General features: G+C 42.0%; 1 protein-coding gene across 1 annotated transcript in view; it reads left to right on the forward strand.

The window, feature by feature from the left end:
• Nucleotides 1–6524: 6524 nt before the first annotated feature.
• MCCC2 (methylcrotonyl-CoA carboxylase subunit 2) overlaps nucleotides 6525–15684 on the forward strand; it is a 109263-nt gene continuing 100103 nt past the window's right edge. Inside the window, exons 1-3 of the mRNA XM_032962451.2 lie at nucleotides 6525–6851; nucleotides 13056–13122; nucleotides 14316–14400. Coding sequence (XP_032818342.1) covers nucleotides 6720–6851; nucleotides 13056–13122; nucleotides 14316–14400 — 284 coding nt within the window. The 5' untranslated portion in view covers nucleotides 6525–6719. The remainder of the gene's footprint in view (nucleotides 6852–13055; nucleotides 13123–14315; nucleotides 14401–15684) is intronic.

The raw sequence follows: 15684 nt of genomic DNA on the forward strand, positions 1-15684 counted from the left end.
AGTCACGTTGGTAGATAAATAATAAAATAAAACTATAAATAATATATCACGACACTTCGATCGCAACACAAGTGGTCGTCCTCAAGCGGAAAAAAATAATCCAGCAGTTCTACTGCTGGATTATTTTTATTATATATTATTTTTCTACCGACGTGACTTTACCGAATGAACCAAAGAGTATGGATTCCTGCAGTCACGAAAGCTTCAAATCAAGATCTTCACTCAGTCATACCTAATTTTTCACTATGATTGGTTACCTCTGAACCCTAACCATACACGAGTTCAACTCATGTCAGAGAAATAAAGTACAATAACTCTATCGTGTTTTCAAGAAGCTTCACTGAATTTCAAAACTTTATCAACAGGGATGTTGGATATTTAGCCAGTTTTTCAACGAGCATTTTGGAAGTGAGAGGAAACAACCTGAAAAACACTTGTGCATCACAATTTAAGTCACAAACCACACAGACCACTCAAGAGCTCACTCACAACACTGGCATCTCCTGACCACCTCAAAGCCGTGGAGAATTGAGTTTCACACGGGGTATCAAGGCGTGTACCACCAGACGCGAGTGGAGCGATTGCTGCTTCCTCACTTTCACAGAAAGTAATAACTCTGGCAATATTAAGCACAATATCATGTTTTGCTAAAATAACATTAAGTACGACAAGATGTCTACTCAATATTTAAATAGTACAGGGTGTTAATATAGATATCCACGAAAAAGGAAATAGAGCCATTTGAGCAAGGTCAATGCACCTATACACATACCTGGTAGTACGAATTTATCATGTGTATTTGTAAACCTCCATATGCCCACCATGATGATGGTGACACATTGCATAAACATTTCAGTTCTAGATGTTTACAAACATCTCGGGTGTATATATTTGAACTGTTTATCTCACCTGCTGAAGGTAATTTAAGTTTTCAGTTGAAAACGTGTCTATACAAAGCTCTTATCCGTGATTTGGATTAACAATATTGTGGATCCTATTCTGTAGGGTTATCCACGGTTTTACATTCATCAGTGGAGTAAAACCACCGATAACCCACGAAAATTATGAATTTTCCAGACCCCCTCATGTCTTTGTGTTTCCCTGTCATTGCATGTATATGTCTGTGTTTTCTCATGATCAAAGAAAGTTCTGCAAGTACACTTTCTGTTATCAATGCATTTTGTTATAAACACATTTTCTGGCTAATCTGTGAATATAGCATTTGCCGCACGAATCCTCTTATCCACAAAAAAGCACGAATAGGATGCAGTTCCACAAAGACTTATAGAAATTCACATATAACGGATAACAGGAATACAGCCCACGGATAATAGTTTTTGCAATACCTACAGCTGTCATGGACAAATTGAGTTGCAGACAATAGGGCCACGGATAAGACTATATTCCATGTAATGGAAAATAATACCAACATGACACATGTAGTTCAAACGTGTAACTATAAATCCTTAACCATGGATAATACATTTATAGACAACCTATAAAATAAGCAAATAAGACAGGCTTTTGACTAATCAAAGTTAAATGTCATGTTTAAGCGTTTCACACATTGAACGCTTCTGAAGGCACTCTCGCTCAATGGAACACGTGGATCTCAGCTCCTTTGCCAAAACTGATAAGGCCACCTTTCCCTGTTATGAAATTATGAAAATAGCAAAAGACCAATCATAAATATCCAATGCCAAAGAATATAAAGTACGATTACAAACCATGCATTGCCTCATTCTTTCATAAAGATCTACCCTCCAGAGGAACTTCTCCCATCTTCTAAGCTTGAGATGAGCAGTTTTATGTTAGGTGGATGGTAGCCATTTCATCTGGCATCTGCTTGAGATGGTCTCCCAGTTTCTGAGAATTTTCCATCCAAGAGCACTGAAAAGAATGCATCAGTTAGTCGCTACATAATGAGATAGAACATAATGAGATAGAAAACAAAGTATATTAACGTCAATGTGAAGCAGTTGAAATGTTATCCAAACCTTACAAATATTATAGAAGTTCAATATTGAATTACATTACTTGGGAGCTCCGTTTTAAATTTAGAATGCAATCGTTTTATTATTCCGCATGTTTAACCAGGAAAGCTTATCATTAGACCTCCTTTGCCAATACCAAAATGTAATAATAGGGTTTTTCCCCTTTTTTCTGGCAACAAAACTGAAGCCTTTTTACAAGGTTTCATGTCTGCATTAACCACAATACCTGCAGTCAAAATGCAAACAAAAAACATACGATAATATATGCATTGTCCTTGAAACTGATTGGTCCACACCACGGGACGGCTTTCTTTTGAGCCTCGACCCAATTGGTGCTCGACCAGATGACGCCAGAAGGCGTACAGCTCAAAGACAATGCACTATCAACGTAATGAGGGCTCGGGGTGAGCATCTACATCATTAGACCTCCTTTTCAAAGACAATGCATATATTATCATAGTATGTTTTTTGTTTGCATTTTGACTGCAGGTATTGTGGTTAATGCAGACATGAATCCTTGTAAAAAGGTTTCAGTTTTGTTGCCAGAAAAAAGGGGGAAACCCCTATTTTTACAGGAAAGCTTAATTGAGTCTCAACTCTTTTTGAGGAACGTAACATCCAAATTCTCATTTAGGGCAATGTTGCAATTTTATTTCAATTAAATAATTTGCACATAATTTTTCAGCATTTGGATGTTTGTCCAATACAGGTATGGGAGGAAACCAGAGAACCCAGAGAAAATCTACACATAACAGGGGGAGACCATACAAACTCTATACAAAAAGGTGCCGAGTTGGGACTCAAACCAAGGAACTTCTTGTTATGAGACACCCTGCTGTGATGAGGTGTAGAGCTGTTGCCACAGTTAACACACTGTACTACAAACCCGACTACTCCATTCCTTTTCCCAGGCCAGGGATAACATCGGTGGCAAGTTATATGTAAATTTGTCTTGCGTGCCACCTTTACCAACCATTGTAGTGACGTATGGTCAAACAACCCCCATGACCGACAAGATGTAAAGAGGCTTTCATCTAATAGTGCAGTAACAAAGTGCCGTACATGATTTATTATATTTTAAAAACTAGATATGTCTTCTGATTAGTCTTGGTTCGGATGAGGCAGTGAGTCATCCGGGCTGCCTGCCTGGGACAGCACTGACCATGATCTTGTTGACCTGGAGCATGCTCTCCTGGTACTCCGTCAACACTGCCAGGTTGGCCTGGAGGCGCTTCAGCTCCTTTTTAAAGTCCATCACTGCAGACTTGAACTCTGAAAAAGTGCACAGCCCAGCAATACTCGTATTAAAAGTGTTGATTTTCCAATTGCACCAGTAATTCCAACCTCAAGAGTTCAGCCGAGCACATGGAAATGGTGAGATGGCTTGGTGCGTGCAGTTTGAGAATGTTATAGGGTAACAGAAATGTTCTCATCTAGAGCTTTTGTATTAGTTATTTCAATCTGAAGAACAGAGTACATATAATAAATGATATTGCAGTGCGAGGCTAGTCATAGCTATCCAGTCTATCAATGTAAAATGTAGAGTACATTTGAGATATATTATGGGACGAATGAGCATGCTGGATCAGCCTGGGTTGTGTTGTGGATACAATACACAGCTTATATCTTCCTCAATACATAGCAACATCACCTCTAACCACAAACTTTGGCAGGACCCTTCTTAAAATAATGACTCATTTGCCAGAGGTTTTCCTGGGTATACAAGCCTAATAAATAATACATCGGGCCAATTCTATTCCTGTGCATCGCAATATGTTCAGGGTTTAAATGACAATGTTGAGGTCTGCTTGCCACGAGGGCTTCAGGAAATATTTCGTGATTTTGCTATTCCTCTTTCAAGGAACGTAGACTACAATGCTTTACTGTATTGTCCATAGTTTAGTTTGCATGGCCACAGTCGCACTGTGGCTTGTCTTTCATTTTATATTTATGAAGATGTTCTGATACAATGGACTTTTTCGAGGAATGTCAGTCAGGAGTGTGACGTTTGGGTCTCGAATAAGGTGTTTATTCAGGATGTCTGCGTTTTCACACTGTTCACCAGATTTATTCTGCATCTGGGTGAGATTCTAGGATGGCGACGGCGCGAACGCAGAAAGGGGATCAGGTATCGAGTGGGCAGCGAGGCGCAAGGTTGATGATATCTTAGTTAATGTAAATTGGCAAGACATGTAATTGCAGTTTTCACATCTGTGTAGATATTTATTGGCAGAATATTCGCGAGAACAATGAGCCAGGGGGATTGGTGTCAGCTTCAGTGTTGCGGTTATTAAAGTTGGAATCTAAAGTTTTTTGTACATGCGCTCGGGTCACGCTATAGCATAAGTACCCTGCCACAGTGTAGATTAGCGAGAGGGCTGTTACATCTTCTTTGGTTCTTTCGGTAAAGTCACGTAGAATGAGAAAATAATAAATTGATAAAATGAAGGCCGCTTGTGTTGTGGCCGAAACGTCGTGAGAATTTTATTGTGTTATTTTATCAATTTATTATTTTATTCTCATTCTACGTGACTTTACCAAAGAAGATGAATCCTTGCAGTCACGAAAGCTTTAAATCGAAATTTAGGGCTGCTACAGTTCGCAGCACATCGGAGGAGGAGCGTCCAGATCGTTCCCCGCACGTGTCTGTAGCAGAGCGATTCTTGATTTGTACTTTTCGGGGCCAATTAAAAAAAACACCACTTTGTGGAAGGTCAACAGTAGTTGTGCTACGGATGATTTCGCCACCGCCATAGGAATGCGGTTTTCCACTCCTGGCTCAAGGCTGTGAATGAGAAACGAGCGCCTCCCCACGGCCGTTTGATCAGAAATCCACCGTCGCAACTACACACAACTCATTCAAATACAACGATCCCCCGTGCAGCCTGTTGGGGCAAGTGCTGTTAGGGAGCAGCACCTATGAAGGCGGGCCCGGCACACGAGGGGGTGGCCAGCTCCACGCCCGACCGCCTTTGTATCCCCAGTGGCGATGTTTACTACACACCGCACCAGGTACTCATTTTAGGCCGAGTCGACCTAAGGGAGGTCCAGATAATCGTCACCGGTGAGCGGGAATCGAACTCGGGTCGCCGGGTTCGTAGCGCAGCGTAGCGCTAACCGCTCCCCACAACTCACTGCCGCGTGCAGTCACTCGCGCACAGGTTACATTGCTAGGAGCTTATACGAGGGGCTTATCATGCCAGACGTGGGGGAATTCCTGTGCGGCTCAGCTGCTCCACACCAGGTAGCGAGGTGCGTTACAGAAAGTAACACACACCGAAGCATTGCGAGAGACAACGATGCGCAAACATTGAGAGTCTGACAGTGACCGCACGGACTGAAACAGACATACTCATTGGCTTTTTATGTACTACATACGTGACTTTACCGAAAAAAGCAATGAGTAATTTTATGCAGTCACGAAAGCTTTAATACTTTATTATTGAAACAGACATATTTAGACCTACACAGCCTCTATTCGCCACTAAGTGGCGATGACGTGACCACGACGCCTGTGCCAGGCCAGGTGCACTCCGAGGCCACGTGAAGTGTCGAAGGCTCGCCGAAAAAAATCACGGGATATAACCAGGTGCTATGGGGTCCAACGACTGAGATGACTGGCAGCTTGCGCCAATTTGTAGCATTTTAACCGCCCGGCGCTCCGCTCGTTGTTGTGTGCCTCGCTCCTCTGCCCCTCCGTACACACACACACACACACAAGGCCTGACAAGCAAATCCAAAATCCCTCCTCGTGGACAGCCCTGGGCGCAGAGCCTCGCCTTGCTCGGCTCACCCGCCACGCAATGCGCAGGGCCGCCCGTCTCCCCCACGGTCGCCGCCTGCACCGCCGTCTGCGCCATGGCCTCGCTTCTACTGCTCTGCCACCGGCCTCTTTCACCCGCCAATTTATATTTATATTTGGCGGGAAAAAAGAGAAGACGTCACGCAGCGAACACTCCACCGGATTGGCTCTCGGCAGTGGCCGTCTGACGTCCGGGGGGGGTGGGGGGACGTCGCCGCCGCCGCCAAACGATCCGCGGAATCGACTCGCGCGCAATTCGGAGCGGATCGAGTTCCACACCCCGGTCGCGACTTTAAGCCAATCAGAACACATCGATTCCAAAAATGTGCGATTCGCTTCGTCAGTGTCGCTGAGTCCCGGAGTCGATTAGGTTCACGAGAGACACGCGGGGCGGGGGGGGTGTAGGTCGACTCTGCGCGAGGCGGAGGTCGGCTGGGGGTGTGTGTGGGGGGGGTAGGGGCTTTTAGGACGATTGTGATTGGTGCAGACGGAGGGCGGGAGTCGCCAGTACTCATTTTTTATTTGTCAACACCGGGGGCGTGATCGTCGCTGATTGGTGGGCGCGCCACGTCCTTGCGTAACTCCTGAGGCATCCTCGCCGTGTGATTGGTTGACGGCGCCGAGGTGCCCGACCAATCGACGACATCCAAAATTGTAAACGCCGGGCGCTCGCGCGTGACGTCATCATCCCTCCCTAATCCGCCCGTCATCTTGCGTAGGGCAACGGATCCCTCGCGTTGTGATGGGATTCGTGAGATCGCGGTCGTATGTCAATGACATCACCGACACGAATCTCATATCAATCGCAGAGACTTTCCTCTTGACCAAGGTGGCGGGTAGAGGCACACCCCCCCCCCCTGTCACGGCGCGTGTGTGTGTGTGCCTGAGAGAGAAAGTGGAGAGTCGGCCGTGCTGGAGGAGTCATGTTGCTGCTGCGAGTTCTCAAGCTGGTCCCCCGGTTGCGCGCGTCGCGGGCCGCGTGGCCGCGTCTCTACCATGGCGACGTGGTGGCCACGATCGGGTCCGCGCCAGACACGACGTCAGCCACTTACCAGGCGAGCCTCACTGATACGGTCACCATTGAGAGGGTCCCAATGACACGATCGCCACCATGATGTCCTTATTGACAGGGTCTCTGTGGAGATGTCCTCACTGATACATCTCTGTGGAGATGTCCTCACTTACATGGCCTCTGTGGAGATGTCCTCACTGCCAGGATCTCGACTGAGACGTCCTCACTGACTTAGTAAATCTCTGTGGAGCTGTCCTCACTGACATGGTCTCTGCAGATGTCCTCACTGACATGGTCTCTGGAGATGTCCTCACTGACATGGTCTCTGGAAATGTCCTCACTGACATGGTCACTGTGGAGATGTCCTCACTGACTTGTTCTCTGTAGAGATACCCTGACTGACATATCTCTGTGGAGATGTCCTCACTGACATGGTCTATCTGGAGATGTCCTCACTGACATGGTCGCTGTTGAAATACCCTCACTGACATGGTCTCTGTGGAGATGTCCTCACTGACTTGGTCTCTGTGGAGATACCCTCACTGACATGGTCTCTGTGAAGATGTCCTCACTGACATGGTCTCTGTGAAGATGTCCTCACTGACTTGGTCGCTGTGGAGATACCCTCACTGACATGGTCTCTGTGGAGATGTCCTCACTGACTTGGTCTCTGTGGAGATACCCTCACTGACATGGTCTCTTTGGAGATGTCCTCACTGACATGGTCTCTTTGGAGATGTCCTCACTGACATGGTCTCTGGAGATGTCCTCACTGACATGGTCTCTGGAGATGTCCTCACTGACATAGTCTCTGTGGAGATGCCCTCACTGACATGGTCTCTGTGAAGATGTCCTCACTGACATGGTCTCTTTGGAGATGTCCTCACTGACATGGTCTCTGGAGATGTCCTCACTGACATAGTCTCTGTGGAGATGCCCTCACTGACATGGTCTCTGTGAAGATGTCCTCACTGACATGGTCTCTTTGGAGATGTCCTCACTGACATGGTCTCTCTGGAGATGTCCTCACTGACATGGTCTCTGTGAAGATGTCCTCACTGACTTGGTCTCTGTGGAGAAGTCCTCGCTGACTTGGTCTCTGTGGAGATGTCCTCCTTGCCAGGATCTCAACTGAGACGTCCTCACTGACTTCATTAAAATGTTCTCACTGACACGGTTTAAGTCATAACTGGCTGTCATGTTTCCATCCTACCTTCCGATGTTAGTTGTTATTTTCGACTCTGATTTTACTTTAACAGGTTAAATGTCTCACACTAACACAGCCGTTCTCGACGTGGCGGCGGCTCTGCGATCTTACATTAACATGCTAATCACTCACATTACAATGGCCACCTCCGCGCCCATGGCATGAAAGTCGCCCTCCGATCTAGCAACAAAACAGGTGTTAAGATGTTGAAACACCAAATTGAAACCTTTTACAAGGAATCATGTCTACATTAACCACAATGCTTGTGATCAGAATGCACACAAAAAACATACTCTGATAATAAATGCATTGTCCTTGAAACTGATTGGTCTACACCAGAGACAGCTTTCTTTTGAGCCTCGTCTCAAACGGTGTTAGACCAGAGGACGCCAAAAGGCGTACAGCCCAAAGACAATGCATTATCAGAGTAATGAGAGCTCGGGGTGAGCATCTACATCATGGGACCTCCTATGCCAGTTTCAAAATCTGATAATAGGTTTTTCCCCTTTTATCTGTGCATTCTGACCATAAGCATTTAGGTTAATGTAGACATGATTTCTTGTAAAAGGTTTCAGTTTGGTGTTTTAACATCTTAACACCTGTTTTGTTGTGAGATAGAAGGGGAAAAACCTATAATCCTACATTAACATCACTAGCCCCGCCCACTTCGTTTATGACCCTTGGGCTACACCCATTTCAAACCTTTAAAACAGCCTGCCTCAGCAGCTTTTCCCCCTGATGATGTTTGCTTGTGTTGCGATCGAAACGTCGTAGTTTTTTGTTATATTTTTTTGTTCTACATGACTTTACCGAAAGACCCAAAGAATATGATTTTCAGTAGTTTACATTTTTTAATAAACTATGAAGTATTTCACTGAAAGCGTTGTATGCATTGTCGCTGGTCTGTAAAGATAAGCTCACACTGATGTAATCCCTAAATACTTATTTTTTATTTATGTAAGCTCTATTGTGATGTTCCCAAAGAGGTCAACTTTTACAAGGTTTTTTTTCTTTTGCTCTAGTTAATTACAGACCTGCTCCAAAAATGAGAAGTTCTCACCGACCTGCAATGCAGCCTGTCCACATTTATTCGTACAGTGAGCAGCTGCCACTGTGTAGTTACTGACCTTTACAATATGTCGTTCTAGTTAATGCACTGCATTGGAATGATACGCATTTCACTGATCTTCGCGCGTTTCCTTTCATACATGCTGTGCATCACTGGACGCTGCTAATACTGCACTGCCATCTGCTGGTTCAAACTAAGGACTGCCAGCCAAGTCGTGAATTGCAAAAATCTGCGATAAAGCTACATCATGGGACCTCCTTTGCCAGTACCAAAATATGAGAATAGATTTTCCCCTTTTTTCTGGCAACAAACAGGTGTTAATATGTTAAAACACTAAACTGAAACCTTTTACAAGGAATCATGTCTGCATTAACCACAATACTTGTGGTCAGAATGCAAACAAAAAACATGCTCTGATAATACTGTATATGCATTGTCTTTGAAACTGATTGGTCCACACCAGAGACAGCTTTCTTTTGAGTCTTGTCTCAAAACGGTGTTAGAATAGACTAGACTCAAAAGAAAGCTGTCTTTGGTGTGGACCAATCAGTTTTAAAGACAATGCATATATTATCAGAGTATGTTTTTTGTTTGCATTCTGACCACAAGTATTGTGGTTAATTCAGACATGATTCCTTGTAAAATGTTTCAGTTTGGTGTTTTAACATCTTAACACCTGTTTGTTGCCAGAAAAAAGGGGAAAATCGATAATAATATATGCTGCTCTGAAATGCGCTCAGAACAGGGTCTCTTGCATAGCAGTGTAAAGACGCCTAAGGCGATATTGTAATTATCAGTGTGGCTATAAGAGATAGTGGCATCTTTAGCAATCGGAATTATCATGACCAAGAAACAAAGAGATTGTAACAGGGATTTCCTAAGAGAAAATATAGGTCCTAAAATGTCATCAAACAAAATCAGTCACCCTCTTGCTGAATAAATACATGTTAGTCTTGAAAATGTCAAAAGCCCATGTCATGATCCCAATGAAATAATCATAACCTGCTAATGCCCTTGCTTATTTCTCAAGGAAAACACTAATGACTATTTTAAATAGTTTAAAAGAGTCCTGAAATGGGATGTTTGGCCAATACCATTTATGGGTGTTTGCCTGTGGAAGGAAACCAATACAAGACACTCAAAACCACACGCAGATAGGTTTAAGAATCCATGTTATCTATAACATTAACCAGTTTTTTTCAGGCCTATCGTTTATAAACCATCCATCTCCCCTGAATTGACTTATTTGTTTAGTTTATAACAATTCCGATTCTGACACCTTACTGCAATCAGTCGCTGGAAGATGAGGAAAGGGTCCTATTTATTTGATCACTTCCTCACACTTAACATTATTTTCCACAAGTGGTTGACACTGGCAAAATGCTTCACTTACAATCACAAAATTGTGAGTTAAAATCTGGGTCATGGGTTAACTCAGCCCATCATGCTTCTCAAGGTCAATAACACAAGTACCATTTAGTAGGAATTGAAAGCCATCATGCTATAAAAATAAATACCTCCACATGCACATTTATATATGGTGACAATTTGATCAGAATGTCCAAAAAGTATATCTTGGACGTTTACGCAAAAAGGTCAGCTGGTCTTAAGGTATCTCAAATTGCACTTCAAAAAAATATGCCTCTCACTTTCCTACATATATCTTGGCTCTCTCAGCTCTGTTCTCTAAAGGGTTTTTTTCTGGATTCTGTGAAGTTTTCATATCCATAAAATGCCATGAAAGCCTCCTGCCTTAATTCCTTCCACTCCATTACCTTCCATGTGTCATGTATTTATGATTCATTGCCACCGAGTTCCTAAAAATGAATAGCTGACTTGGTCTCTGTGGAGATGTCCTCACTGAAATGATCTCTGTGAAGATGTCCTCACTGACATGGTCTCTGTGGAGATGTCCTCACTGACTTGGTCTCTGTGAAGATGTCCTCACTGACATGGTCTCTGTGGAGATGTCCTCACTGACATGGTCTCTTTGGAGATGTCCTCACTGACATGGTCTCTGGAGATGTCCTCACTGACATGGTCTATGTGGAGTTGTCCTCACTGACATGGTCTCTGGAGATGTCCTCACTGACATGGTCTCTGTGGAGATGTCCTCACTGACATGGTCTCTGTGAAGGTGTGTTTGGCCTAAATACGGGCAGATCTCGCTTAGCACGACCCTGTAGAATGGTGATTTGTTCTAGCGCTTGTTGTCCTGGAGAAAATGTTTACTTAAATTTAAGAAAATAAAAAATCTACAAAGCGCTTATGAGTGAGAGAACACAGCCGCTGGCCGAGGAAATGTACCCGACCCCATCATTCACTCAGCCAATGAGAGCGACATACGCTCTGAGTCATCCAGACCCCATCCCCTGATATTCGATTATCACGAATCGTAGTAACGATTACATTTTTAATAATCGATTGTTTTTTAAAATGTTAGCCAGGTGAGAATTCGTGAGACTAGGATAGAGTCTCAGGCTCCACCTAAAGAAACATCACCACGGATATTTAGACGAAGCGCATTAGCAAGATCACTGCTGCCTGCAAGAGGAGTACAGTCAAATTCACTCGTGTGTACACTTCATAATACTGACGTAATAATAAATATTTGTATATATTTATGAAATAATATTTAAGATCAGTATTATTAGTAGTATTACCGATACCCAATGAAGTCTTCCTATACTGCTCATGCAAAATAAATAACGCAGTCAAGAACGAATCCCCATATACAATGGCATAATGACCCCATTTAGCGCCGATTTGGATAGCCTTCCTCCAGGAACGCATCATGAGCACGAAGCGTGGTCTGCCTGTATGACATTTGGATCACTTTTCAGTCCTCTCCAGGGATTTCACAGCCTTGTGGGACGTGTGGCTTGTGGGGAGCATAGCAGAGCCTACGGGGTGATCGATGGTTATTTTGCAGTAGAAAATGGGGCCGTTGTCTGTAATAAGTGTGCACGCATTTTTTTGTATGGAAACTTCAGTGTCTCCTGGTTTCTGTGAGTATGGTGCATTGAGTCAGAGGTGGAACGTCTACATTTCTATAGTCAGGGGCGGAGCCAAGATTTTCAGCCCGGGGTGACATTCAACACATTTTAATTTCAAGAATGATTGAATGAGAAATCAGCTATACCCCACGCCATCGGTTGGCGACACACTCTGACAATGCAGTTGCACGGAGTCCAGCAGACCGAGTGTCGTACACTTGTACGCAGAATGTTTAAGATTTCCGATTTTTTTTCGAGGGTGACAATTGTCTATCCTGTCACCCCCCCTGGCTCCGCCCCTGTCTATAGTAGAGGTCAGTCTATAAATACATAATTTACAGTTCAGTACATGTGGGAATGTGATTTGAATGATACATAGCTAAGTAACAATGTATTGATTAAATACATTTTTACTCCTGCAATGTATAAAATCGTGCTCATAAGAAGCACTTATTTTACAATGTATTAAATACAAGACACCATGTAAGCAAGATTATACAAACAAGACATCATTTAATCAATTGCTACCCGACATTATTACAATTTACGATGTTGCAGTTGATAAAATTGTTACAGCTGTTATACACGAATGCTCGCATATACACTTGCTTGCTTGACAGCCGTCACATACATTGGAATGCCTGTTATCTGCAAGAGTCAGATTGGACCCCATGGGTATTTATGAAATGATATTCATCCTGTTATTCGCAAAAGTTACTCCTTTATCCGTGATAAAAAAAAAACTGTCAACAATTGTGGATAATGCGATTAATTTAGATCATGGTGCATTGCCTTCATTGGCATTGTCTTCGAACATTGTTAAACCTGCAGATAATCGAAGTTGTGGATGAGAAGACCATGGATTAAGAGGAGTTCTGCCATATTGTATTCCTATTGAATGCACAGAAATTGTATTTAAATGGAATCTAATTTCCGGATGATATATTCCTCTTTGTTTTGTGATGTTTTCTTTAGGAAAATTATGAAAATATGCAATCCTTGGTAACTGAGATGAAAGAGCGAGTTGAGAAAGTGAAACAAGGTATGTTGACAGCTGCACTTCATTATTTTAGCCAACATTGAATTCCATATAGCAGTTGGTTCAGTGGAGAAGAACATATGGCATATACATTTAAAATTAAAGTTTGTGTTTACAGAAAAAATACATTTTAATGAAACTGAAAATAATGTTATAACAATATGAACAGGAAAGAAGAAGTTAACAAAAATAACACAACGAAAAAGGTATTTTTTGTAAATGTAATGAAAAATATACACATTGTTAATCTTAAACAGATATATAAATGTATTTGTCATTTCTTGGCCTAAATTAAATGTATTAAATCCTTCGAAGAATGGGAATTGTGGATCAGCGTATCATAGCGTATGTTTAAAAATGTCATATCCTGGACCAGTTTTACAGCACTGAGTCTAATCAGCAATTTGTGAACTGTGAAAGGCTCAGCTGTTGTCTTTAAAGCATGCAACATTATTCAGGGTCCATTAATAATCATACAATTTTGGGTAATTTTTCTTGAATATGTTACAACCATGAAATACTGTACTTTGTGACAGTTTGTTGTGAAAAGCATTTTATATGTTAAAATATTAATATTCACGTTTACACACTACTTATAATAAAAAGTAAGTAATATGGTTGCATGTTTTAAGTTCTTAAAATGTTGTTTACAGTTTTAGTATTCCATTTTTAAGTTCAAATTGTTTATGTTTCTTATATAAACCATTCATGTTATAATTGCATATGTCACTTATTTTCTCAAACTCACTTGCAAGAAAACATTTCCGTTCTCTCTGGATTAAAAGTTGCACTTTTTCCCTGTATTTGAAAGCAACATTTGATGGTGCGTTTTAATAATCCACTAGGTATTTTGTCTGTCCAGATTTGTAGAACATTATTACCACTGAGCACAATTTTTCAGTGTGTCCTACTTTATAATCTGAATAATATGGTAATAACTACCCACTAATATGATTTGGTTGCTTGGCCATGTGAATTGTGAAAGAGCATATCTCCCCATACATTTGGCATGGTCCAGAGCGATATAATCTAATAACAGACCCTGTTGTTATGTCAGCGCATGTTGAATCAATAAGTAATAAAAGATTAAGTGAACATTGCACACCATTTGCCTGTTCAATAAATGGTAGTATTATGTTCGAGTGTGTTATAATTAAATTAACTTCATCACGCTGTGCTTGTGTAACATTATCTAGGTGGGGGAGAGAAGGCCCGTGCGCTGCACACATCTCGTGGGAAACTGCTGCCTCGCGAGAGGATAGACAGACTCCTCGACCCAGGGTGAAAGGGCATGGGAGAGATCACACCAGCACACTTAACACACCTTCATGTCGGGCTATGCAAGACAACGTCGTCAAGTTATTTAATGATGAACAGTTAGAGATGTGACGATGCTTCGATTTAAAATAGATTCTTAACTTTTAGATACCTTTATTGCTTTAAGGATTTAGGAAGAGATTGTCACTTTGTATGTGCAATGAATGACCTCTTCAACCACTAGAGGCACTACAATTTATGAACAGTGTTAAGTATAATAATTGATTTATGATTCGAATTTTGACCTCAAATTGTGAAACTTCACCAAACTGCAAGGGGAGCAAATTATTACAGACCTAAAATAATATATTTTGGGAGTTGTGGTTTTGTGAATGATCATATCTGTAAAATAATGAGAAAACCCTATTATGACAGAATAATAATGCAGGCCTGAAGCTCATGAGTGTAAAATACCACTCAAAATTGTGTTAAATGCTCACAACCTCTCTGATTAAGTGCATTGTCATTCTCCTGTCGTAGGTCCCCCATCAGTATGAATTTGAGTAAATGTGACCAACTTTTTATTGTCATTTATAGGTTTTAATATTGTTGGCATGAGCCAAGCTAATTGGGTCCATAGTGTAGGGAATTGGGACTAGATATATATGGTTCCCAGAGGCAGACATTGCAAGATTGAGCATTGGTTACTATATTATACAGATGAGTCTTAATCAGAACGAAATTGGTCTACTGTTATCTATCTGTATCACAACTATCTGTTGTATGGTCACATTTATGTAAATGTATTTAGATGGTGTCCTCAGACGATCGGAATACAATGTACTTATTTAGGAACTGCTAACTATTTTTGAATAAGGATGATTGCTCTTCAGAAGTATGGTTTTAAACAAACGTCTGATTTGTGGTGGTAGAAATACACTCTTTAGAAAGTATTTGTGCAAACCTACTCACTTGCCGTACCAGAGACCGATATTATTAGGAATTTTCTGAAGCTACCTCACTAAGTGTACGTGATCCATGTCTTTCCCCATTCTCCTACACTCATAACTCCATTGCAAAATATCATCAATTCATATCAAACCTCCTCAGGTTTGTCTTTGCCAGTAAATTCACTTTAGATGACAAGGGCAAATCACCACCCACATTGCCACCCATGGCTCGCTTATATATTTTATCGCCAAAGGTGGCACTGAGCTGGCACTGCTGAGATTTTTGGGTTGAAATCCTGGTAGATGACTGATTAAATCAGGTGATCAATTTTAGTGAGTTGATAGTCTGGTGACCAAT

This window comes from Petromyzon marinus, chromosome 1 (genome assembly GCF_048934315.1).
Source record: "Petromyzon marinus isolate PM22_M1 ecotype Great Lakes invasive population chromosome 1, UKy_Petmar_22M1.pri1.0, whole genome shotgun sequence".
In the NCBI taxonomy this organism is placed as follows: domain Eukaryota; kingdom Metazoa; phylum Chordata; class Hyperoartia; order Petromyzontiformes; family Petromyzontidae; genus Petromyzon; species Petromyzon marinus.